This window comes from Archocentrus centrarchus, chromosome 4, assembly GCF_007364275.1.
Source record: "Archocentrus centrarchus isolate MPI-CPG fArcCen1 chromosome 4, fArcCen1, whole genome shotgun sequence".
NCBI classification, from domain to species: domain Eukaryota; kingdom Metazoa; phylum Chordata; class Actinopteri; order Cichliformes; family Cichlidae; genus Archocentrus; species Archocentrus centrarchus.
The window spans coordinates 14,281,134-14,308,223 of NC_044349.1; the positions used below are offsets into that span (position 1 = coordinate 14,281,134).

Genomic DNA, 27,090 nt, shown 5'->3' on the forward strand with positions numbered 1-27,090 from the left:
CCGTCAGCGTCCTTTCCTCTTCGACCCGCTCCTTGGCCACGTTTCTCTCCGGCTCCACTTCCTCACTTTCGGTATCCGCACCAGGCTGCGGAAGGCCGGACCGGTGGTTCAAGGACAAGCCGTTCGACTGCTCACCTTCCACGGACTGCTGCTCCGCAAGGCTCCCGCCATCCGCACCGGATTCGGTCTCCATCCGTGATATTAAAGTGGTTTGCAGGGCGGCATTCTCCAACTCTTTCAGGCGCTTGCTGTGGAGGCCGCAGGCCGTCGGTTCATTGTCAGCCGAGCTGTTCTTGTTGTGATGGGGCTCGCCAGTTTGCTCCATCATACTCTGCGTCCCTTTCTTCTTCTGGAGGTTTTGCGGCCGCTGGCATCTTTGAGTCTCTTTACTGCCCTCTTCTGGAAGTAGCTCGCTCTTATCTCGGATTGGTTCCCTGCACTGTCCTAAATGCCCTTACTGACAAATATTATCCACATTTTAAATGTTTCCCTACAGACTAAATTGATGTAAGCTTGGTTAAATGTGCAGCATTTTAAACTTTAGTCAGCAGAAGATAATATCTTACATCCACAGATAAATCTGGCTGCAGACAAAACAAAAATCAGTCAAATCAAAAAAGTTGTTTCACAGCAAGATGTCCTCTACACAGTTCAAACAAATGTAGGAAAACTGGACTTCACACATTTAAATAAGACTTTTTAAAAAATTAAACTCAGAATTAAAATACAGCAGATTTTTTTAATTAATTAATTTTTACTTGAGTATTTAGTTTATCATGTTTCCTGGTTTCAAGCTTTTAAGTTTTGAGAATTTGTTGCTTTTCCTCTCAGGAATATTCATGATTTAATTTGGCCATTTTCTAAATTTTTACACGTTTAAATTAAAGGCCAATAATCAGGAGCACATGTGTTATTCAGGACAGACAAAATCCATCCAGCCATCCTCTTCCACCTATCCTTGTCAGGGTTGCGGGGGGGCTGGAGCCTATCCCAGCTGTCATAGGGCAAAAGGCAAGGCACTCCCTGCACAGGTCACCAACCAGGACAGACAAAATATTTTTTACATTAGATATGATGTTGCTGGAAAGTAGTTTTTACTCAAGTACTTAATTATAATTCTGAGGTATTTGTATTTGACTTTTTCCATCTCCTGCTGCCTTATTTTCCTCTAAAGATACAAATACCATACTTATGACTACACTGAGGCTCTTCACTGTCAAATCCATTATGTTTATCACACCACAATGTCCCTTTCTTTGTCAAATCATTACCACTTCTCTCCAGTGCCTTGTTCTGTTTACCTTTTCCTCATCAACTTTACATTTGATTGGGTACTGGTATTCCCTTTTTAATTGAACTCTTTCTTTAATAAATTGATACTGGCATCTATTTTGTCTTTTTAATAGCTAGTTTTCATACTTTGTCTATCTTTTCATTACTGGGATACACAAATAATTTAGTATTCACATGCAAATGACCTGGTTTGTTCTATGTGCAACCCCAATTCCAGAAATGTTAGGAAAGTGTAAAATGTAGATAAAATCAGAATGCATTGAGTTGGCAAATCTCATAAACCTGTATTTTATTCACACAGAACATAGAGACAATATCAACTGTTTAAACTGAGAAAATCTACAATCTTAAAAATATGAGCTTCTTTTGAATTTGATGACATCAGCACATAACTGGAATAGTAAGTGGTGCTAAAAAGCTGGAACGACATTTTGCAACTAATCAGGTTAATTGGCAACAGGTCAGTAACACGATTGATTATAAAAAAAAAAAAAACAGTCTGCAAAAACCTGTGTCCACAAATAGTCGAGCAGTTTCAGAATTGCTCCACTATTTGTATTTCATCATGAAAATGACATACAACTCAACTGTATCCAGTATTAAAACAGATACTTCCAACACATTTGAACTCAACTTGAAATGCACATCTCTGATGTTCCTATAGCTTTTGGACATAATATCAAGGCCTGGGGTTGAATAACACTACCTTATAAGGATGTGTTATTAAAAGTAATAACACATTCTTCTCTTGATGTCGCCCATTCATTCTAATCATTGCTATCCCATAAACAGCAAAATCCAAAAAAAGTTTCAATAATGATTTAGATTTCACTGAACTATTGTAGAACGCTCTTAAAATCCTGCCCTCTGTCAACAAACCTACTGTCCACAGAGCAGGCTATAAAACCTCTTCCCATTTTAAACCTACAATCTATGAAGAATAGCTTCTGAAATCTTTCAGTTGTTTCTTTTTGGTTTTCTTTTGTTACAATTAAATGTTCTACTTGAGTATCTTGGAAGCAATTCTTTATTCATACTGACTATTTTATCTTAGTAGTGCACTATATTTAGGTACTTACATAAATATGTATTGCTCAGTAGTTACACTGATATCAATAACAATCCCATCTATCCATCCATCCATCCATCCATTTTCTCCTGCTTATTTATTTCAGGGTCATGGATGGGCTCGAGTCGATCTCATTTGCCATAGGGTGAAAGGTGGCGTACACCCTGGACAGGTCGCCAATCTATCACTGGGCTAACACAAAGAGCCAGACAACCATTCACACTCAGGTTCATACTTACAGACAATTTTAGAGTCACCAATTTGGACTGTGGGAGGAAGCCAGAGAACTCGAACAGAAACCACGCAGAAACATGCAAACACCACACAGAAAAGCCCTATATCAATAACAATGAAATATGAGTTTTAAAAATCTGCACTTCTCAATTTATAAGTTTTTATTTTATTTATTTCCTTTTTTTTATTTCTTTCGTTTTTGTTTTGTTTTTTTTATTTATTTATTTTTACCGCAGATAAAAGATAGTTTATCGCAGATGCATTTTTGAATGTCTTGAGCTTCCGTAGAAAAATTGGTTTCCATAGAGACCGTCTCTCGTACAGGCCGCGTAACACCTAGCTTGGAACAACTACAACAGGTAATGATCCCTGAAAAACGACATGCTCCGGTTGATAACTGCTAACCTCGTCGTCAAAAATATATATATAATATACACACTATATAGTGGGTCTTTTCACAGATTAGACTAGAGTTAATCAAAAGCGACGCAAAGCGATAGCTTTTTGCTAACGAGCTAGCTAGGCTTTGTAGTCATAAGCATTCTCCTTAAAATGAAACTAGGTTAGGTTAAAATATAACGGTACAGTGTCCTATGCTGCGATACAAATCAGCGAGGAAGTCGTTGGTGATTCTGTCACAATAGGTGTTACTGTCTTAAAATCGTGACTCGGTCAGCTCTAATCTAATAAACACCAAACACTAATTTCTCTCTGAAAACTTGCCAGTCTCGAAGATAAACGAGTGTAGGGTCAATAGCTCGCCTTTTGTTAACACATGCCTTTTCTGTCTTGCTGCCAGAGGAAAACGCTTTATATGTGCAGGGTGTTCAGCTCAAAATGTCCTTCAGAGATTTAAGAAGTAAGTGACGTTTGCTGTCTGCTCCTCGTTGTCTGTAATGAACACTTGTTTTGCTTTCCTTTATTTCTTTGTTTTTTGCTTAAGACCGTAATTAAGCTTGTATATCATTTGGCAGATTTTATATTATTTGTATATTATTTGGCAGATTTCACAGAAATGATGAGGGCCCTGGGCTATCCTCGCTTGATCTCCATGGAAAACTTCAGAACTCCAAACTTCACTCTTGTGGCAGAAATCCTAATATGGCTTGTGAAGAGGTATGCTTGAGCTGAATAAAAATCAAGTTATTTCATTTTAAAATCCTGCCATTGTCATTGTTGATCAGGTTGGAGTTTTAACATAACTTAGATTTCCATTAGGTGTGGCAGCAATTCTTAGTTGGTCATCTGATTCTGCTCCATGTTTTTTTTGGATCACATGAATTTGCTACTACATCATGTATCTAGTGGAGGATACCTATTCATCTGTATTTTTTGCCTTTCCCTTCTATTCATTCTTGTAGATACGAGCCGCTGAGTGATGTTCCTACTGATGTGGACACAGAGCCTGACAGGATATTCTTCATCAAGGCTGTGGCACAGTTCATGGTGAGGTATTCTTAAAAATCTTTATAGACTGTAGAGTTTATTCTTGGCAATTGAAGGTCTGTTATTATTGTGTTTTGACAAGTGTCTCATTGTGTTGCAGGCAACAAAGGCTCACATCAAGCTGAATACTAAGCGTCTCTACCAGGCTGACGGCTATGCAGTGAAAGAGATGCTGAAGATCACCTCAGTGCTGTACAGTGCTATGAAAACCAAGCAGATGGCTCTGGGTGACAGAGTGGAGGAGGACAACAGCAAGTTCAAGTTTGACCTCAGCTCTCGGGTGAGGTGTTAGCTACACTGTGTGTAATGTGATGTCTGTTTCACTCAATCCTCAGTCAAGTGTATGCTTAATTATGAAACTGTCAGTCCTGCAGGATTTAAACAAGAAAATGTATATTAAGTGACACTTCATTTGGGGCAGTGTTTGAAACTAAGAGATGAATTATATAAAATACCATAGTGAAACAGGCCCTCCGTGCTCAGCCATTATTTCCTCACCGGAGCCACTTCTACTAACTACAACTGTAAAATGTCCTGGCGATGAGCAAAGCCTGCTAAACATTTTGAGGATGCAGTGAATTATATTTATGTCCCAACAACAATCAAACAAGTCTTGGTGTTAGCACATTGTCTGGTTAAAATCTAGCTTTACCATTGGCTTTAATTGTATGAACAGTAGTCAAAGCCAAGGATGGAGTGTAGGTTGTGTTTCCATATTCACTCTTGTGCGGCAGTGCAGGATAAATTCAACTCTTTGCATTTACACATTTATATATTTTTGTTGTTATGCAATGCAATGTCTGAAATGGTGACACAAACATCGCTGATCTACTAGCAGCCATTTCAAACTATTTCCAAGTTGCACAGTACACAATGTTAACTGACAAAATCACCAATTTAAAGTCAGTAGCCACTGGAGGTTTGGCTATAACCGAATAATTAAAGAGAAAGTTAGAAGCAACAGATCGCATAATTCACATATTTTTTTAAAGGTTAATTTTTTAAAAATTACAAAATTAAAAGATTTAGTAGATAAAATTTTATACTATTAGTAAAAAATTGTATCTACTAAATCTAGATCTGACATGAAATTAGGGGTAGCTCAAGGCTTTTGCACAGCTTTGTAGTAGTATATCCAATGTTTTAACCTGAAGTCGAGAAGTAAGCAGCACACAACTATAAATACTATAAATATAGGGAAATGTTAAAAGCTTGATTTGTAGTCTTGTGTAGGCTACACAAGACTACAAATCAAGCTTTACAATAACTAAGAGGCATGTCTCCTTTAAATAGCCCATATCATTTAATATGTGTTTTTTTCTTGTGTATCATTTCTATCCATTCATCCAATACTTTTTCTTGTTTTGTTTGTTTTTTAATCTGTCCTATATGAAATCCTTGGTATAAGAAAAAAGCTGTTGCTGATTAGATCTCACGTTTGTTTTACTCTAGATTTCAGATCTTAAAGCAGCTCGGCAGCTGGCATCCGAGGTCACGCTGAAAGGAGCATCTTTATATGATTTACTGGGAAAGGAGGTGGACTTAAGGGTGAGGGAAAACACAGATATGAATTCATGATTTTAAGAAGCACTAATTTCTTGGTCAAAAACGTGTTATTCCAGATATTATTTAGTTGTTAATAAATTCAAACTAAAGAGAATTAATAAAGAATAAAACAAAAATTCTTTGAGTTGGCCCTCAACTAGCATTTCAACCTTCATCTGTTATAATGTAAGTGCTGGTGAGGTCAGTAATATCAAGTTTTTGCAGTAAAAATCATTTCAGATGAACACAGCTGTACAATTATAGGGCTGTCTCTTTGAAAGACGCCATTCGGTGGCACAGGGGTTTACTTTGCTGTCTTTATTTTCACTTTGCTTGCAGGAAATGAGAACTGCAGCCATTGCTAGACCTCTGGAGATCAATGAGACTGAAAAGGCCCTGAGAGCTGCCATCAAGGAGGTTTTGGTCTGTAATTTTGGTGTCGAATTCCATCAAAATTCAAAAGGGGCGTGTTTATGACTGCTAAATAGTGTAGCACTGAATCTGTTGCTATGTCTTTGTTTTAAAGAAAAGTGTGGAAAAGACCAAAGACCTGCTGAATAATGTTGTTTCTGATGAGGCCAGTCTGGACGCCAAGATAGAAAAGAAGAAGCAGGAGCTGGAGAGGAATCGGAAGAGGCTACAGACCCTGCAGAGTGTCAGGTCAGTTTGAGCTTTTCTCTACTCAACTTAAAACAAATCTTTAACAAATAAGTTTATCCTCGCTGTTTAAGTTCTTGCAAAACAGTTTTTTTGTTCTTTAGACCAACCTTCATGGATGAATATGAGAAGATTGAGGAAGATCTGCAGAAGCACTATGAGATCTACGTGGAGAAGTTCAGAAACCTCTGCTTTCTGGAGTCTCAGCTGGATGAATACCATAGACTGGAACAGGAGAGATTTGAGGTGTGTGTGTGTATGTAGAAAACGTAGGACATTTTTTCTACAAAAACGTGTCCTATAAAATTCCTTAAATATATCAAACATTCATACATACTTCTGCTTTAAGAAGTTGTTAATATGTCCCTATAATGCCAGCATGCATGTGCAAAATTTATGTCTGTATGTTGTTTTCTTTCTCTGCTGCAGGAGGCTGAAAACACTCTGAGGTTAATGCAGAGCAAACTGAGAGAAGAGGAGAGGGAGCTGATGAAGAGTTCCTGTGAGATAAATAAACACACAGAATTAAAGCTAAAAACATATCACATAATCTCATACCTTTCTATCACTGTCCAAACTTGTTTTTTATATATTGTATATAGTGAAAGATGAGGACTCAGAGATTGATGTTCCAGAGGATGAAGGTTCAGACAGTGACATGGAGGAATTGCGTTCTGCTAAGCCACATCTCACACGAAACGGCATTGCGACAGGTTCGTAGATGAGCGATAGTCTTATCCTCGTTATGATCAATTTTCATGTGCAAACTGAGGCTGCTGTAAAGTATAGATATTGATAGGTTTTAATCAGGTTTATATCCCTTCAACATTGCTTCTCTGTTTCCATACCCTAGGGAGAGGAGCACGTTTCATCGGGAACATGCAGGGTGGTGACAGTGAGGTTTGTCATGCTACCTTTTTGGAGACTTGAGTTCTTTTGTGTTGACTTTTTGCTTCCAGGCATCCCAGATGGTACTAAACTGCTAATTACTTGCTCTTTAACCTTTATCTGTCATTTCTAGCCGGCTCTCCTGTCGCGCAATCTCTGATCAGTTTCTCTCCCCTTTTTGGTTTCCAACTTGTTATCTAAGGCCCCTTTAGCTGTTTCCAGAAGGTCATTCCCACATAAGAAAAAACACCGGAAAGGAAAGGTTTGTGCCAGACCAGGAGCTAGTTTATGTGATTAAAAGGAAAATCCATTCTCAAATTCTCATCCAGCCTGATCATCATTTTCAAGAGTGCTCCTCCAGATAACAAGGCAGAAGTAGGTCCAAAGCCTGTAAACCTGTTCTACTGATGAACATATTTCTGTTCTTTCCAGCAATAGCAGTATTGTGATTTTAAAAAGTATACAAAGAAAACACTTACATCACAATTTGTGTCATACCACTAGTAAGGCAAATATACAGTCTAATCCTACCTGATATTGTTTAAGCAAGAAGGCAAAAAGACAGATTAAAGAAAGGAAAGAAATGATTGGTTTCTTACACAGTCCTTCATTGCATACAGTACCTACAGGTCTATAATTACTTCTCATTCAGAGAGTTTGACCATTATGTTCTTAAACAATGATGCAGTATTGGAGTATAGGGTGGATTTTTCCTTTAAATTAGTCAAACGGTACATGTCCTGTACTGCAGGAATTCCCTCTTATTCCAGTCGTGGAAGTGATTAGACCCCCCCCCTCCCACACACACACATGCACGCGCACATACACAATCCCCTTTTCACATTGTGTTGGAAATATTTTTAATCACACACTGGACTGGACTCTGAGTGTTGTGGTTATTATGTGTCTCTGCTTGTCTGCTGTTTCCAGACTGAAGATAGTGAGATTGATGTGGATGAGGATGATGAGGAAGGTGATGAGGACGAAGAGAGCAAGGATTTGGACGATGACAGCTTGGAGGACCCAGTATTCAGGGGTCCTCGACCCTCAAGACGGGGCATGAGACCCCCCCTGCTTGACGAAAATGACAATGACTTCTGACTAAAGACAAGATATGGATAAGCTCCAGCTGCTTTTATAGTCCAGCTCTAATTTAGACCGTCCAATTTTTCCATCTTAAGTGTCAAGTTTGTGTTCTTGAATATCTGAGTAAAATATTTATCATAATAAATTATTTTAACATCTCCTCTGTGTGTCTCTTCTGTCAGGGTGACATTGTTTCCAGGGTGAGTCAGCCATATTTTGAAATGTTATAATTTATACTGCACTACATTTGAGTACTTTTCACACTGCTGTCACCATTAAATCAGTTCTGTTTAGTGGTGAAGAATCTGTTAGGTCTGAGAGAGAGAAAAAAAACAAAACAATTGCAGTTCTGAAGATTTGCAGCAGTCAGTGATAAACATTGATTAGCTGGAGGTCTGGATAGCTTTTTTCCCTTCTATCCATACACTCATTTTCTTCCACTTATCTGGGGCTGGGTCGTGGGGGCAGCAGCCTAAGCAGAGAAATCCGGACCTCCCTCTCCCCAGCCACCTCCTCCAGCTTATCTGGGGGAACACCAAGGTGTTCCCAGGCCAGCCAAGAGACGTAATCTCTCCAGCATGTCCTGGGTCTGCCCCGGGGCCTTTTCCCGGTAGGACATGCCCAGAACACCTCTCCCAAGAGGCGCCCAGGAGGCATCCTAGTAGGATGCCCAAACCAACTCAACTGGCTCCTTTCAATGTAGAGGAGTGGTGGCTGTACTCTGAGGGTCTCCAGAATGACTGCACTCCACATACTATCTCTAAGGGAGAGGCCAGCCACCCTTTGGAGGAAGCTCATTTCTGCCACTTGTATCTGCAGGCTTATATATAAAATGAAAAAATTACCTGTTTTGCAAGTATCATTATGATGCAGCATTATTTTATCTACATTATAATTGATCCAGTTTGTGATATATGTTGCAATTTCTGCTGCCCTCTTGGCCTCATTTCCTCGAGTTATGTTTTCTTTAATATTAAAATTTGTTTCGTGATCTAAAACATTTAAGTGTGACAAATATGCAAAAACTAACAAAAATCAAAAAGGGAACAAATATTTTTTCATGGCACTGCTCATAATAGGGCTTGGATGCAACATATTAACATGCATAAATGAGAAACATTTTGATATGTTTTAATTATATGTCAGATTTTAAAATCTTTTACTTTAAAACTACAAATTATGTAAGCTTGTTTCCACCACTGGGGGAAAAAACATGTTTTAGCTGAAATTTTGACGTATTTCCCAAGTTTGTCAAAATTTCAACAGACTCAGATTTGAGTCAGGAAGTTGGAATTCTGAGATGTTAAACTGAAATTTTGACTTTTTTTTTTTCCTTAAGTGGCGGAAACAAGCTTCCATATGTTTCTGCCACAGCAAGAAAAAAAAAATGCCAGGCAGAGCTACAGTAAATCGAAATGTTGGGTCAGTATTTCAAAATTTTGACTTACTGGTTAATTTATAAGCAGCTTTTGGCTGTTTGACTACGGCTGACTTTGTCAGTCTTTGTTTTTCGTTGTTTTAATGTAAAACATTGTTTTCTCCACAGTCGAAGTCAAAGCAGCGTCACTGAAATATGAAATTAGAAAATGCACCTGTTTACGGCATAAGTGTGCTGCGGGACGTCATCAGTGAGCGCGCTGGTTTCGGAGAGGAGGTGGCGGATGCCTCTTCGAAACAACAGCAAACTGTACTTACGACTCGGTTCTCCTTTAATTACTGGTATGAAACCACGCTTATTATTGAATAAATACGTATCGTTATAAATGTCCCGTTAGCTAAATTTTGGGCAAATTGCGGAGGAAACGGGAACGTGGTTGACAGTCAAACAAGTCATCCTCATCCACAAGCTAACTGCAACTAGCTAATGCTAACTATCGGCATTGACAGGCAAGCTGCAGCCGTTCGTGTGATAGTGGAGTTTAAACTATTTGCAGCCTGACTGGCGTTTTGAGGCTGAAGCATAGCTAGTTGAGTTTTCTATTTAGACGAACTATTTTAAGTAGCCTACTGTCCAGCTGCAGATGTAAAGTAAAGTCCTGAAAGAGCTCCTGCGCATTGTACATCATATAAACATTGTGTTTCAGGCTAGATGGTAAATATCCCAATGAGAATGTGTTGGTTATTGTTTAGAATTAAAATAAAACGGTCTGGATCAGTATTGTGCATCTGTATTGAAAGGTTTCTTTCTCTTCTCATGGTCCTCTGTTCTCGTCTCTCAGCTGAAAAGCAGCTGTTGGGATGCCAAAGAAGTTCCAGGGTGAGAACTCCAAGGCGGCCACGGCCAGAGCCCGTAAAGCTGAGGCCAAGGCGGTGGCAGACGCCCGCAGGAAGCAGGAAGAGGAAGATGCTCTCTGGCAGGAAACTGACAAACACGTACTCAGAAAAGAGCAAAGGAAGGTAAGCCATTTCTTTAGGCAGGTTTGATGTGCAGATTTATCATCATAATTAAGTTGAGCCATAATACGTGGTGGCTAAACAAATGTTAAATACTAAATGCTTAGTACTGAGCGGGTTTAGAGAGGGAAGGCTGAGATGGTTTGGACATGTACAGAGAAGGGCTAAAGGATTTTGAATATGGAGCTGCCAGCCAGGAGGAAAAGAGGAAGACCTCAGAGGAGGTTCATGGATGTAGTGAGAGAGGACATGCAGAGGATTGGTGTAGCTGAGGATAGGGTGAAACGGAGGCTGATGATCTGCTGTGGCAAGCCCCGAATGGAGCAGCTGAAAGAATAAAAAGAAAGGCTTAGGACTGACAACCTAACTAACAGTAGAAATATTGGCAAAATGCATATTTGAAAAACAAGAAACAAAAACTCTGGAATGCAGCGTTTAATTTCTGGTGTTGGTTGCACGTGTGCTTTCTCAGTTCTCACACACACGCACCTCCACAGATCTAAAGTTCAGGTCAAATTAAGGCATCCCAGTGAACTCCAAACAGAAACAGAAAAATGGTAACATTTGTGCAAATAAAATAAAAAAACAGCATAGCCAGCTATGTTCAGAAGTTTGCATGCACTCATCATGGGCATGAATGTCATGATAATTTTGGGCTTTTTGGACAAAAACTCCAAGGTGGAATGATTGTACAGCATACATCTTTAATGACTAAAAAACAAGGAATGGGTGCACAAGTTTGAGTTTGTATTGTCTAATCCACACACAGTCAAAATTATTCATAATGGTTCAAATATCTACATACACCCCCACTAATATTTGGTTAAATAACCTTTCATTCAGTTGGTTGCTTCATTTAAATTTGTTGGTTTCCTGGGGTGGACCCAGCTTTTAAGCGTAGTCCATAAAGTTTCAAGAGGGTAGAGTTTGGCGCTAGTATCAACCATCTAGTTGTTGATTTGAGATGAAGTTGAAGAATTTGGAGCTAGTCCTCCTCCTTCACTATTCTCATGGTTCTAGCCAGCAGTTGATCACCCGGCGCTGCGCCATGCTGAGGTCATCTCGTGCCAGGCTGAGGTCATCTCATGCCAGGCTGAGAATTTTACCGGTTTGCTGTCGGAACTCTTCTATCACTGCAGTTGTCAAGCGGGCACACATCCCTCGCACTCCGCCATCGCAAATACCAGACTCAGATTTTTTTCTCCTGCTAGATTCCTGCACTATAGTATTATTTCACAGCAATTTGGAATCTGCCAGCGGGCACGACCAGTTTTGTTCACAATGTGCAAGCACTATCTCTTGACGGTCCTGTTCACGCTTGATTTTACAGGGCAACAGAAAGGAACGTGGTTACCAGCGTGAACTCGAGGGGGAAGAAGAGTGAAAGGGGAGCTTGAAAAGATAGTTTCGGGCTACTTATTAAACATAAAATCCCAGGAACTGTGAGAGGTTTTGTCATGCTGACACCCCATTGGGGAGTTTTTATTTCCGGTCACTGCACCTTCAAACATCAAACCAATCTGAGCCTAAATGGAGGAACAATATCACATTAAGGGACAATCATACTGATGTATCCATCCCCAGGGTTTATCACATACGAAGAAATGAAAGAGACAAAACCAGATAATTTATGTATCATTTATAGCACTGTGCTCAGGGGTTACACCGGGCTGAACCGAGTGCAGATGTCCGTAAGTTGTGGTCTAGGTAGCGCTACAGAAGAGGAGTGAAAATAAAGGTAGCAATGTGGTGCAGGTATTCCAATGCAACATTTCTCAATGCTCAACAAAAATCAGCAGACACGCAGTGTCTGCAGTTTGTCACACAGTGTGTCTGCTAGCTAAAGGAACAGCTGCTGTATTTCCAGGGAGAGAAAAGAATGAGCAAGAAGTTCACTCAGAGATGGAGAAAGATGTAAGAAAGAGGAGAGGAGAGGAAGAGAGGTTAGATTTAAAGGACTGCTCAGTGACATCTGATAAACTGGACATTTAAAACTTTCATTTTAAAATCAGATATTGGATCTGTATACAAGGTAAAGTGTTGTTTTTTCATTTGTGAAGCATCCTGTAAAACAAACTGAGGTACACTAACTTTGTGTTATTCAAAGTACTGCAGTTTAGTGCAGGATAAACAGGTCAGTTTGCTGTACAGTGGTGAGTTTACAGTAAAGCTCTGACTGGACTGGTGCACAATGGCTGTGGTGTTTGTGGTCAGTAATGGTTACATCAGTTTAGCACAGGTGAATTTGAATTTAAGTTGATGATGCTGAGATTCATTCACTGAATTCAACCTTTATACCAACTGCATACTGTCAGTATAAAGATAGTATAAACAGTATACTGTAAGTGTAGGGGATGGAAATCAGCTAAGATAGCTTGTGAAATACTGGGTTACATCTTATTGAATTCAGTTGTGTAAATCCACACAGAGCAGTAAACCTCAGAGCAGCCTGACAAAAAAAAAATCTACTGGCGCTCACTTTAGAAATTGTGGGCTGTGATTCTTTTCCTCACATTGAGCCACTACAACCAATCTTAAGAGTAATTATTAATACCTGAGTACCAAATTCCATCGCGATAGATGAAAAATTCACTGCGATTTTGCCAATGATGAGAGAGCCTTTTTTTTGTTTGTTTGTTTTTTTTTTTTTTTTTAAAAATTTTGGTGACCTTGACTTTTGACTTTGAAAATTAAATTGTATTTTTGGGCCCCTAAGGAATATTTCCACAAAGTTTATTCAGTTTTGGTTAAAAAAAATTTGAGTTACATTGCTAACGAACAAACAAAAGAACAGGAGTGAAAACATAATTGTGCCATAAAGGTGTCATCTCCCCAATCTAGTCAGCACTAGATCAAGTCAGTACTAGATGTATATGGCATAATGCCTGACATTATGCCATATACACATAGGCATGTACAGACTAGATTGGAGAGATGTATATCAGGGGATTTCTTTTATCATTCCTTTTTCAAACTCATTGTATTCTGTACAGACAGTATGTGTGATTTTCTTTTCCCTTTGTTCGTGACTGATATGTAGGGAACATCAGGAAACCCACTAAGCAGTGTGAAGTGTGTAGTCTCATGTGCCAGAATATATGTAGTGACCCATTTTAAGCACAAAGGAGCAGCAAGTCTTATCCCATAAACTCTTTTTCTGATGTTGCAGGATGGCAAGGAGAAAAAGAGGATGGAACTTCTTGAGAGGAAAAAGGAAAACCAGCGACTTCTCGATGAGGAAAGTTCTAAGCTGAAAGGCAAATCCCAGAAAGAGGCTGGATCTGGTGGAAAAGTGACTCGTGCGCAGATTGAAGAGACGCTTCGCAATGAGCAGCAGCAGCAAGAGGAGCAGCAGCTCAAACCGAAAGGTAAAGCACATTTTGATGACAAGTATATGCTTGCAGAGTTATAAAAGTACATCATGATATGAGATAAAATACAATCATTGCATAGAGTTTAAACTTCTTCCCACAGAAAAAAGCCACCTGGACACTCCACTGGAGGAGAATGTGAACAGAGTTATCCCTGAAGAAGGAACCGTGGAAGCCAGAACAATAGAAGATGCCATCGCTGTTCTCAGGTATTAATTGGCATTAATATTACCCTAGTACTGATATCTCTTCATTGGCTCCCAGTACGACATAGAATTACCTTTAAAATATTTTAGTTCACAAAGCTAACTGCCACTGCCAATCGTGTGTTTGATGTCCCGTTGTACTTTTGACTTCAGCAAAATGTTAACAATTCATTATCACTGACCCTGTCTTCCTGTGTTTCAGCATGGGGCCTGAGGACATGGACCGCCACCCTGAGCGGAGGATGAAAGCAGCGTTTGCCGCCTATGAGGAAGCAAACATGCCTCGTCTAAAACAGGAGAACCCCAACATGAGATTGTCGCAACTGAAACAACAATTGAAGAAGGAGTGGACAAAAGCACCAGAAAACCCCCTCAACCAGCGCTTTGTCACCTACAACTCAAAGTGAAATCACTTTTTCGCTCAATAATTAAAACTGTCTGCCTATGCACACTGGGGACTTTCATTGAAAATCAAATCATTTCATTGAAAAATAAAATCATTTTGACTGACGAGAGCTTCACCATTATCCGCCCAGAAACAGTCTCGCCAGTGTCAGAGGACTGACCTGCTGTTCCATTCACTAACAAGGAGAGACTCATTGTCACCCATCTAGTAACAATTGATCATCAAGTTTGTGCATGTGGCCTCTAATGAGGCATCTCAGCATCTAATAAATTTAATTGCATCTTTCTTTTTCTCCTAGCACTCCTGGGGAGGTGGGAAGCCAGATGTTTTGAGAATAACTTATTAAAGTTCACTGCTCAATCATCAGTATCTGTTGTGCTTTTAAATGCTGCTCATGTGTTTGGAAGGACATTTTTTTTTTTTCCCTTTCTTGTTTTGGCAAGTGACTCGCCAGATTCTTCAGAACCTGTTGAGTGACTTGCTATCTATCCTCTTTTGTGCTTGGAACTGTTACTCAAATGGCAAAACAGCAGCAGCGTGCCATATTTACATCTGTGGGTATGGAGAGGTCTGGTTTGGCCTGAGTGTTGCAAATTTCTCCATCAGGTGGAGAAACATTTTGTGACCACATGGACTTGTTTTGACTCATAGTGCACTAGTTATGCGTGGACTTTGAGCAGGACTTGGGCACAGTATAAGAATAATTTCTCATCAACAAGTGAGCGTAATCTCAACTTTAGTATTGAAATGTCTACAGATGAGTCCCCTGAATATGAAATAAGATAATAAAAGAAATATTTTAATCATCCCAGAGTTGGGAAATTCCTGCAGTGGAGCAGCTGAACTATCAAGGTACACAGAGAGGAAGTGAGATTTCTACCACAATATCCCCACTGTGGTTCAGATGTGTAAGAACAGAGCCTGACTTTGCATTTGCTATAAAACTGCAGGATGGTGAAGTGGTTCCAGAGATCAACTGTAATAACGCCTGCTAGTTTTTTTTTTTTTTTGGGGGGGGGGGGGGGGTTAGATGAGCAGAATGTGGATTGGCTGTTGGCTCATCGCAGAGTATTAATCCGGTACTCTGTGTGATGGCATACTAAGTGTTGAAACTTTATGTTGACACATGGATGATGGCTTCCCTGGCTATTCGGCTTTACCTGATGGAAACTTTTAGCCCTTGCTTCCTCATTTTATTACTTGGACTATGACTGCGAAGAGCAGAATCTTTTACTTTCTGGTCAAAACCATATGTGCCATTTGATTAATGCTAAACAGGGAAATTTGCATAAAATTTTTTCAGATTTTATATATATATTTTATATATATATATATATATATATATATATATATATATAAATTTTTTTTTTAGTTTTTTTTTTTAGGTAGGAGCAGCAAAGCCAGACAGGGAAAAGTGAAGCAACATGCATTAAAGTTCCAGACAGCCAGGAATCAAATGTGATTCATACCTGTGTGGTATGTGGCCTAAACACTCAGCTAGTAGGTTACCTGGTGTAGTTTTTTATTAGGTCACTCCAGGTGACCTAATAGAAGAACCTAATCAAAGGTAAAAAAGCCTTGACCAGCTCTCTTCCAGGCTGAGAGTTACTCTAAAATATTTTTATTGGTACTATTATTATTATATATGTTATTTAATAACACTGAGCTCAAACCTTAAGAATTCAGCAAAATCATCCAGAGTAGCTAAATTTGGCATCCCTTATTTATTCTGTCAGACCCGTTTGCTTTAATTCAGCAATAATTTAAGTCTTTATCATGGAAGAGTCAGTTGTGACCCCTAAAAGCAGAAGCTTCAGGTTATTATCAAACTGGTAGAGCTGTGTTGGTGCTAAAATTGTGGCCTCGTGATCATGTGTGCATGTATCTGATGCAACTCTGCTTTTAGTCAACAACCTGCTTTTCGAATAAGTCATTCAAAGGGCAGAGCTTAAGCCATGCTGTGTGGAGAAAGGTTTTCCGTAGTGGTGAAACAACTTAGATTCAGTTACGTGCACCAACAACATTAACAACACATATGAACCATTTCTGTCCAGAATTTCTCCATATTAGGGCTCTTATCACATATAGCCATGTAGCAGTTGTTGCTTCAGATCTCATTGGTGGTCATTTATTTGGCCTGTGACAGTGAGCGGTGCTCCTGTGGGTCACAAAGGTTTTCTCCAGCACAGCAACATGCGCACTGAACTGCTGAGGCAGCAGTTTGTAGGCTTTAGAGGTTTGTCTGATGCCAGGTGAAATGAAAGTGAGCACATATAAAACAGAGCTCAGAATGCCTAAATATAAGTAAATTATTTGTAAAACATCATAATAATTGAAGCACGGTGTCAGTTACATTAGGGAAATGGGATTTATGCCCAAATCTCTACCACAGACCTTAAAGATTGAAGAAATGTTTTTGTTTTGTAGCTTACTCATGAAAATGTTTGACAATATTTTGTACAGTTAAAAATGGCACATTCTTCATGTTGAAAATAATCAAAACTATGATAAACTGATAAACATCTCCATAGATATACAAATACACTTCAATTGTAAAATTGCTCCTGCAGTTTAATTTCTTAGATCTTCTAGGGCTTCATTGATGAGACCCTGCACTCACTAGCTTGATTCATTCAGAACCAGATTTAAAAATGGACACTTTTGTTCTGCAGGCTCTTCTGGTGGACGAGATAAGAGACCGCGCGAAGGCCTTTGAACCACAGAGCTTCAATGACAACTTAAGCTGACCTTTTATTTTCCACTCTGCATTGAAAGCTAACATTTCCATTTTTGTTATCCCCTGGCAACTGAGCTTTCCACTCCCAATTTATGTCTTTGAGCTATATGTGTGATGTTCCGCCTTAACACGCTGGTCTGATGTTCCAGATTTTTTTTTCTCTGCATCCTAACCTGTTGCCGCACCCTCCCACTCTGTGTCCATTTGCTTGGCAACCCTTTACCAGGCCAGCTGCTGTTGCCCTTTCCTTTCTTCATGTTGAATTCTAATCATTACTTTCAAAGGAAAGCATCTCTAAAGCTCCTTTATTGAGTGTTTGTACCGGGAGGAGGGAAGCCGCTGTCCAACACCCACTCAGACTGCTCCTTTTCTTCTTAACACTTGTGTTCTGCAAATCAGGAGCACTTTCTATCTGCAACCTGTTTCTTCAAGTCTGGACAAAAGTAACATATGGAAAAGGAAGGTAAGGAGCACTTGTGGCACTAAAGGTTTGGTCAGATAGTTTTTTTTTTCTAATTTATTAAAGAATATTTGGGGGTGGCGGTGGGGATGTCGCAGTTGAAGGGGAAAAGTCCAAAATAAGACAAACACCATGTTAAATAACTAGTTGCTTTCCTGAAAAAAGTCATAAAGCTTGTAAAGGTGAGCTGTTGTAGATGCCATATTCTTATATATATATATATATATGAGTATTTCAGGGGTTTATTTAAGGCTCTATTTGATGGATATATGACTGGATGCATATGTACAATTTTGTAGAGTGAATTTAAACTTTGTTCAATTAATCAACAATATCAAGCATCAAGTTTGATTAAACAAAATCTTATCCTTAAATGTTAAAACTCCATCTGTTACTAAATATTTAACATCTTTTGCTCCTAAAGTGTGATCCTGTAAAATGGCAGAAAACTCAAATGTACATCCACATCTCAGATATTTGAAGATACTAATGTAAAACTGAGTATGTGTATCTACATTTGTAGTTATATAAATGTAGTTACAATTGCATTCGAAATTCATTCAGTATTGTGTTAAGCTGCTCTGTATAATTCTCCGAGGCTTTCTGATTTTGATGCGCAGCAAACAAACACCAGCGGGGGATCACATCTGCTACTGACAGAATCTTAGAAAAAACACAAACCTATGATCGAACTTTTTTTTTAAAATTCAGTGTCACTTTCCCTTGAATAATTTTTCCATGTGTAAACACAAACAGCTTTTAATTCAAAAATCTATTAGATTTAAATTAAATATTTATTTTTGATTAACCTTTTATTCCCCCTTTCATTAGGAAAAAATAGTATTATTGAAGCTAAAGATTCCCAAACCACACAAGAGTAAAATATCTTATTTCTAGAGTCAGTGAATATTGACTTGTTTTTTTTTATTGCCTGCTGACATTTTTATTAGTGTCAAAGTCTTTTAGACTTTTAGTCTTTTACGAAGTACATCTATAGCCTTCAGTGGTAAATGTGCTTACAACTTGCTACACAGCTCCAGAGTAAGTAAGAGGACTTACTATTGATTCTGGAACAAACTCCACAGGCTAACTGACACCATATACACCATACAGTCCTGTGAAAAAGAAAGTGCATCCATGACTGAATAACTTATACAGTAGAACCACCTTCAGCAGCAGTAACTTGAAGTATTCATTTTGTCTTTCACATCATTGTGGAGGAACTTTTCTCCCACTCTTCTTTACAACAATGCTACATTTCATTGAGGCTTGTTGGCATTTATTTATGCACAGATCTCTTAATTTCCCGCCACAGCATTTCAGTCAGGTTGAGGTCTGGACTGTGACTGGGCCATTGCAGCACGCCAATTCTTTTCTTTTTTATCCATTCTGTTGTAAATTTGTTGCTGCGTCTGGGATCATTGACCTATTGCATGACACAATTTAACCCAAGCTTTAGTTGTCTGACAGATGGCCTCACATTTGACTCTAGAGTACTTTGGTATACAGAGGAGTTTGTGGTTGACTCAGTGACTGCAAGGTACCCAGGACCCGTGACTGCAAAACAAGCCCAAATCACCACCGTGCTTGACAACTGGTATGAGGTGTTTGTGCTGATAGGCTGTGTTTCACCAAAGGTGGCACTGTGCATTATGACCAACCATTGACCTTTAGCCTTGTCTGTCCAAAGGACATTATTCCAGAGGTCTTGCAGTTTGTAATTTTGCAAACCTAAACTGTGCTGCCATGTTGTTTTTAGAGAAAAAAGGTTTTCTCCTGGCAACCCTTCCAAACTAGCTATACTTGTCAGTCTGTTTCTAATTGGACACTTTAACATTTAACATGCTAACTGAGGCCTGTACTGTCTGAGAGGTAGCACTTGTTTTTTTGTTTGTTTGTTTTCTCTGAGCATTGCACAGTCTGAACTTGGAGTGAAATTGCTGGGATGTCCACTCCTCAGAAGATTATAGCATATACAGTAGTGGATTACAGTGATAAGACACACCTAAATGCTCCAGACCATCAAAGTGACAAAGTTTTCACTTTTATAGAATTGATCACATTTGCTGATGATCAGTTAATCAGGTACATTTGATTATTAGCACCTTGCTGCTACTTACCTTTAAATTCCTATGCAAGCAGTAAGGGTCTATTTGACAGAGTTGCATAAAGTTCTGTGAAAACTTCCTTTTTGACATGACTGTATATGTAATTCCCACTACTTGCAACATTCAAATCACGCTGACATTAAAGCATCATTTATAATCAAATAATATACTTTTTTTTTAATTAATTGTTTTTATTTTTAATAAAACAATAATTAATAATGTAATAATTGTTTTTATTTATTTTTGTGGTGTCATTTCAGCCCTGCATTGATGCCATGAGGCTGATTCTAGTTAAACCCACCAATGCAACACGGCGTCTTGACTCAACAGGTGAAGTCTTCCACGAAGGTGACCACGAGCATTGTACCTCAGGAGGGCCGTCCCCTCCAATAAAGTCTCCTGAGGGGAAGCATGATCCATATAGAGGCACCTCAGTTGAAATGCCTTCGTCCCCACAGAAGAAAAGTCAGCGCTGTGTTTCATCTTCACCCCATGAAACATGCAATGGAGTCAGTCCTCCAAGAGCTTCAGCCCAGATGTCGCCACTGAAAACCCAAAACTTAACCTTATCACAGCTGAGCGATCAGGACTGGTTGCTTCTTTGTGGCCATATTGGGGATGTAGGAGATGATTCTCCCTCAGCAGAAAGAGCAGGGACCAGTATGGTACATCCAAACCACAATGACAGATGTGGATGTTCCTGTCCTGATGCCTCTAGTTTTCAACCACAGTCAAAACAGAGCACGGTCCAAGATTGCAGAGTAACAGCTAAGAGAAGCCTTTCAAGTTCACCACATGCTCAGCTTTTCTCTCCCAGCAGCCACATTTCAACTACTTGCCAGGTTTTACCACAGCAAGCAAACCAAAGAGAGCTTTTGAATCCTGCAACAAACCATCTAAAAGATCATTTCATGCCTCACTGCACTAACCGAGAAGGTCAAAAAGAACAGCCCTGCAATCATTTTAAACTGAAAGACAGCAGCCAAGCAACAAATTTGTTCAACATTCCTCTGGACTCAGTCGAGTGTAATCAAAAACTCCAAAAACAACCTCATCCTACTGTTAGTGCAGATGTCAACTGGAGAGATCTTTTTGGTAAAGAGCCACTGTTAGTTCAGCAACACCAACAGCAAGAGTCCCACTGCCCGAAAACAGGAGATCAAACATGCAACTCATCTGAAGATCCATCCATCATCTTCAGGTGCCCCCACCTCCCTCACAAGCCCTTAACGAGCCAGATGAAGAAGTCGCCTACACCAGTCAGTAACAAAAGTGTCACATCTTTCTCCACCAGTCAGTATAGTTCACTAGAGACCCAGGATTTAATGGATGAGAGAACAAGACAGCGGCAAAGTCAGGTGAATATTTTGATACTGCTGGCTTAAAGATTCAAACAATTTTTCCTACTGATATCTGAAGCATCGGAAGGAAGTTTAGGTAACCTGAGTGTTTCCAAATTATGGCCGTTTTTTAAAACGTCTCCTTGTGCAGATTTAATTTACCCATAAAGGCAGTTTGCATATAAATTGTCTCCTTCTTGCAGTCATCTTTCAGCATATTACATGCCTATTTTTCACAGTCTTATTTCCTTTTGCAGACAGTCTCTCAGCACCCCAATGGATCGAAAGTCTCCCTTCCTAAACACACTTCTCCACCTCCTCACACCTTACAAAACAGTGACATACTTAACGGGGATGCAGTCCGACCCCTGAGCAGCCACGGCACTTTGAGATCTAGTCTTTCAGAGCTTCCTTCAGCCCAGCAGCCTATTCAGCTTCTTCACAGTGCCATCCTGGAGGACGCCTTTTCCAAAGTCATCCGAGAAGACTCTAGTAAGGCCAATGGTGAGGAAGGTAGCGTACCACAGAAGAAGACCAAGGACATCAGCTACAGGCTGGGTCAGAGGAGAGCTCTCTTTGGGAAGCGCAAACAGTTGAGCGACTACGCGTTGGTCTGTGGGATGTTTGGCATTATTGTCATGGTTGTCGAGACTGAGCTGTCAAGGGGATTTTACACCAAGGTGCATTCTAGTTGATAAACTATAAAGTGTGCAAAAAACCCCCCAAACAAACAAACAAAAAAAACAAGAACCACATCAGTGTAGAAACACTGGCATCTCAAAATAAGATTAATATTATGTTTCAACAGATAAATGAAGGTGGTGTCAGTATAGCATATATAAAATTAAAAATGTTAACCTTGAGGGTTTTTCATTTGTTTAATAGCTTTATGTTTCCCCCCCCCCCCCCCATCATTTACAGGAATCCATGTATTCATATGTGCTAAAAGGCCTGATCAGCCTTTCTACCGCTATTCTGCTGGGCCTCATTGTGATGTACCATGCAAGGGAAATCCAGGTATGAATGACCAAACTATGCAGTGCGTTCTTGACCTTCATATTATATTCATGAACTTTTAAATAACTAAAGACAGATCCATAAGAATTTTGCCTCTGTGGACCTCATATGGAATCCCAGAGGACAGCTACCAAATGCAAGCTCAACACTGGAAATCAACTCCGGATCTTTTATCTATTTAATTTGCCATGAAATAATGAGGGAACAGGCCTCACCTGGTCATGAAACTGCTCATCAGTCACTTGTCCAATAAACTTTGACCCTCTGAAAATGGGGGCTGTGTATTAAAATGGTTGTAATTCCTAAACAGTTACACGACAATCCAAAATCTAACACTGGTATTCAGTTGGGTTGAGATTTGGTGACTGCAAAGGCTGTAGCATGTGATTAAGTCCAATTTCAATAAATACTGAGTAAACATTCAGTGAGCACTATGGACAAGTCTGAATACACTTGTCTGAATACACTGTGCCGAGTGCAAAGTTTGGTGGAGGGGGGATTATGGTGTTGGTTGCTGTTCAGGAGTTTGGCTTGGCCCCTTAGTTCCAGTGAAAGGAACTCTTAATGCTTTAGCACAACAGGACATTTTGGACAATTTTATGCTCCCAACTTTGTGGGAACAGTTTGGGGATGGCCCCAACATGACTGCGCACCAGCGCACAAGGCAAGGTGCATGAAGACATGTATGAGTGAGTTTGGTGTGGAAGAACTGGACTGACCTGCACAGAGTCCTGACCTCAACCCAGACAGAACACCTTTGGGATGAATTAGAGTGGAGACTGTGAGCCAGGCTTTCTCATCCATGATCACAAATGCGCTTCGGGAAGGATGGTCAAAAATTTCCATAAACACATTCTTAAACCTTGTTAAAAGCCTACCCAGAAGAGTTGAAGCCCTTATATTAATTTCAATTTTATTTCTAGACCACATTTAAAAACAACATTATAGCTGCAAAGGGTTGACCGACATCATATTAAACCCTATGAATTAAGAATGGAATATCACTCAAGTTCGTATACATGTGAAGGCAGATGAGTGAATACTTTTGGCAATACAGAGTATTTATAAAAACCTCTTTGACAAATGGCAGAGAGCAGCATATAGCATTCAACTTTATTGCTTCAGAATTAGTCACATCAACAAAACAAAAAAAATGCAACTATAATCCCAACAAAAAATGTTTATCACTCATTATTCTGTCACACTCATGGCATAAAATTGCTATTACTTTTCTTCTGCAGCTCTTCATGGTAGACAACGGTGCAGACGATTGGCGGATAGCAATGACCTTTGAGCGAATTGTCTTCATTATGTTGGAGCTCCTCGTCTGTGCCATCCATCCAATCCCAGGCCAATATGTGTTCACCTGGACTACTCGACTGGCCTTCAGCTACACAGCATCAGTGGCGTACGCTGATGTGGACATCATCCTCTCTGTGCCGATGTTTCTGCGCCTCTATCTGATCGGCCGGGTCATGCTGCTCCACAGCAAGCTGTTCACGGACGCTTCCTCTCGTAGCATTGGGGCGCTCAACAAGATCAACTTTGACACTCGTTTTGTCATGAAGACCCTGATGACCATCTGCCCCGGCACAGTGCTGCTAGTCTTCAGTGTGTCCTGTTGGATCATTGCAGCATGGACAGTGCGTGTATGTGAAAGGTATCATTTGAAAGGATTTTAAATGTGTTACTTAAAAATCACCCTGTTAATCAGAATGGCGGCTAATAATTTAAGAAACTGAAATCAAAGGTGGTCTCTTCAGCTTTAACATAAACTGCTTTTACACACGGGTGTCATGTTTAAATAGGTATCATGATGCACAGGAAGTAACCAGTACTTTCCTTGGAGCAATGTGGCTCATCTCCATTACTTTCCTGTCCATTGGCTATGGAGACATGGTCCCTCATACCTACTGTGGAAAGGGGGTTTGCCTGTTAACTGGAATTATGGTGAGTTTTATACTAATACAGTACATCCGGACATGTAGGGAAGGGTTAAAACAATCTATCCATGAACATATATACACATAACAAAACTTTCCCTTGTTGCTGTCTCACTGAATATGTTTTAACTAACCCTTCTCTACTCTGACTGCTGAGCTTGCTTTTTCTTTTAGTCAGAGGATTCACAGTTGGTAGTCTAATGAGATAAGCTTCTTATCTTCCGTGCCACTCAGTGAATTTGTCTGGAAAGTAAATACTAGTTTAAGAAAAAGAAAGAAAGAAAAAAAAAGCTGCTTTAAAATCCTGGGCTACATGAATAATTGTAATGTTTTTTGTGGTAGCTAAGTAACAGCCTCAGTCATGCTAACATTGCTCTTCTTCTGGTCAGGGAGCAGGTTGTACAGCCTTAGTTGTGGCCGTTGTTGCAAGGAAGTCAGAACTCACCAGAGCTGAGAAACATGTCCACAACTTCATGATGGATACCCAAATCTACAAAAAGGTCTGTTTGCACACACAGATTCAGTACTTGAACATTAAATATTAAAACTAGATGAACAGTCTTAAAAGTATTAACATTTTCTTTTTTTAATCATATACAGTTCTGTGCTAAATTCTTGAGCCACCCGTCATTTCTTTCTATTTTGCAGAGTTCCATTCTATTTTCTATTTCTGGAGAGTTATTAGCCAAAAACCTGGCATGTATTAGGAATTTGAAGAAACTAGACCAGTCGAGCACAGAAGAAGAAATGGCAGGTGTAAAAAAACTATCTATAGCAGATGAACAGTATCTTAGAGTCATATATTTAACCTTTACAGGGCAAGTGACTGTTTTTGGTAATTCTTAAGGAAGGGAAACAGGGAGAAAAAAAAATCCAAATCCAAATTTGAACTTTTAGATTTAAATCATTATCAGTATGTTCAGAGGAAGTCAGGAAAGAATGAATGACTGAATGAATGTCTCTACAACCATCTGTAAAACACGGTGGAGGCTCTGTCATGGTTTGGAGCTGCATTTCAACCAAGGAAATTGATGGAATTATGAATGCAGAAAAGTACCATCAGATTTTGATCCACATTACATTTCTGTTTTGCCTTATCACTGACATACTGTGTCTTCCTCAGATAAAGAACACAGCAGCAAATGTGTTGAGGGAGACCTGGCTCATCTACAAAAACACCAAGCTGGTCAAAAAGATTGATCACGCCAGAGTACGCCACCATCAGCGTAAATTCCTGCAAGCCATCCACCAGTGGGTACAACTATGCCATCATTAGAGATTTGGATAAATGGCTTTACAGTCTAATTTGCGACTCTTGATTATGTGAATCAGGATTTAAGTTGTTATTGAGACAAACTGAATGCTGCATTTATATTATCTTAGCACAAATGTGACTTTGGTTCTGGTTCACAACTTTAGACTGCGACGAGTGAAAATGGAGCAAAGGAAATTAACTGACCAGGCCAATACAGTTGCTGATCTCGCAAAGGTTTGTATACACAGTATTTTTCTTATTTTCAAAATAAATAAATAAGAAGAATACATTTTTTAAATCTTAAAACAAACAAAAACAAAAATCTTTGCTTACTGGAAAACAGTTTTTTAATAATTATTTCGTACTGGAACAGTATTCACAGTGCATCCCTTAAAAACAAGCTCTTTGGGATTTCTTTGTGAAAGGCACTTTGTACTGAGCAGTGGCACCCTTTGCAGTTGCCTACTGGAAAACATTATAAAATGTTGGACAAATGCCATTAATAATTATTTTTGTTTGACCCCCATCGAGTACTTCAGTTTTACTGAGTGAAAATTGCTAATACTAAACAGAAAATTTAATTTCATGACTTTTGTAATAATCTAAAATGTGAAAATCCCTGAGTTGCTGATACTTTGTTGATACTTGAAAGTGATCTCAGCGTGTCCGTAATGCTTTCAGACTCAGAACATGATGTACGACCTGGTGTCAGAGCTGCAGCATCGAAGCGGTGAGCTGGACAGTAGGATCGTGGCTCTGGAAGAGAAACTGGACTCCATCCTTCACTGTGTGCAGTCGCTGCCTGTTGCGCTTTCTCAAGCAATAGCAAAGCTACAAAAAGATTTCCTGGATGACTTGGCCTGCCGTGTACACTTCCTATCATCCTCCCTGAGCTCTGAGCGCTGTTCCGTGCCAGCCAGGCAGCTTTGTCCAGGATCCACCGCACCAGAGACACCATACAACTGACTGGCCCTTCCTCAGTGGTTTCCCCTCTTAGTGTGCAACCATTTTCAATGCTGGGATGGATTTTCTCAACATGAACTCAGTTCCGTGTTTAAGGAGTCATACACAGCAGCAGCACCAGTCATACAGCACCACTTTGAACAACTCCAGCGAGAGGGGAAGACCCTCTGTCAGGGGATTTCAGAGGAAAAGGAAAAGCATTATTCCTTCATCTCCTCTGCCCACAGTTTCACAGTTAGAGTGGGAAGTGTGCAAAAGATAGACAGCTGTTCATGGAGAATTAAGGAGTAATTAACTTTTTTGTTTATTAAAATTAAATTCCAAGGCACTCATATAATCTGAAAGAGCCTACATTTAAAGGGACTGTATGCTAGTCTCCCTGTGCTTCTCATACCTCACATAGAAAAGAGTTGCTAAAGATTTTGAAGCCTTTCCATCACTGAGGTTCTCTACTCTCACAATCCAGCGATTAAGGCTGAACACAAGTTCAAGACTGTCTTTAGATTTTTTTCCAAAAACACTGATAAAACTTGAAAAATGGAAGTGATTATAGAAACAGATCACATACCACATACATACTAGTCTAATTCAATAAGTTCAATAAGGAAGATCTATATTCACTCTAATGTCTGCTTTTCTGGGTGTTTGGCTGCTAGTTTGTTCTTCACATCG

General features: G+C 39.5%; 3 protein-coding genes across 5 annotated transcripts; all 3 read left to right on the top strand.

Annotated features, from left to right (window-relative positions):
- The first annotated feature begins 2,869 nt into the window (after positions 1 to 2,869).
- cluap1 (clusterin associated protein 1) lies at positions 2,870 to 8,377 on the top strand. Of its 3 annotated transcripts, none has more exons than XR_004019885.1 (14): positions 2,870 to 2,955; positions 3,396 to 3,455; positions 3,601 to 3,712; positions 3,958 to 4,042; positions 4,143 to 4,322; positions 5,495 to 5,590; positions 5,927 to 6,010; positions 6,114 to 6,247; positions 6,349 to 6,490; positions 6,674 to 6,746; positions 6,847 to 6,957; positions 7,098 to 7,144; positions 7,335 to 7,507; positions 8,063 to 8,200. XR_004019885.1 is itself a non-coding variant. In XM_030727528.1 (14 exons), the coding sequence occupies exons 2-14, from the start codon at positions 3,434 to 3,436 to the stop codon at positions 8,231 to 8,233; spliced, it is 1,317 nt and encodes a 438-aa protein (XP_030583388.1). In that variant the 5' UTR covers positions 2,870 to 2,955; positions 3,396 to 3,433; the 3' UTR covers positions 8,234 to 8,377. The 3 variants fall into 3 exon arrangements, 2 of the variants coding, with proteins under 2 accessions (XP_030583388.1, XP_030583389.1); XM_030727528.1 differs by having other exon boundaries at positions 7,335 to 7,394; positions 8,063 to 8,377; XM_030727529.1 differs by lacking the exon at positions 7,335 to 7,507 and having other exon boundaries at positions 8,063 to 8,377.
- A 1,409-nt stretch (positions 8,378 to 9,786) lies between these two features.
- ccdc124 (coiled-coil domain containing 124) lies at positions 9,787 to 14,880 on the top strand. Its single transcript, XM_030727095.1, has 5 exons — positions 9,787 to 9,937; positions 10,438 to 10,615; positions 13,782 to 13,980; positions 14,087 to 14,192; positions 14,392 to 14,880. The coding sequence occupies exons 2-5, from the start codon at positions 10,457 to 10,459 to the stop codon at positions 14,594 to 14,596; spliced, it is 669 nt and encodes a 222-aa protein (XP_030582955.1). The 5' UTR covers positions 9,787 to 9,937; positions 10,438 to 10,456; the 3' UTR covers positions 14,597 to 14,880.
- Positions 14,881 to 21,125: 6,245 nt separating this feature from the next.
- kcnn1b (potassium intermediate/small conductance calcium-activated channel, subfamily N, member 1b) lies at positions 21,126 to 26,562 on the top strand. The gene is made up of 9 exons (XM_030727094.1): positions 21,126 to 21,258; positions 21,498 to 21,920; positions 22,162 to 22,257; positions 23,499 to 23,917; positions 24,066 to 24,207; positions 24,590 to 24,700; positions 25,324 to 25,451; positions 25,620 to 25,689; positions 26,137 to 26,562. The coding sequence occupies exons 1-9, from the start codon at positions 21,139 to 21,141 to the stop codon at positions 26,419 to 26,421; spliced, it is 1,794 nt and encodes a 597-aa protein (XP_030582954.1). The 5' UTR covers positions 21,126 to 21,138; the 3' UTR covers positions 26,422 to 26,562.
- The last annotated feature ends 528 nt before the right edge of the window (positions 26,563 to 27,090 follow it).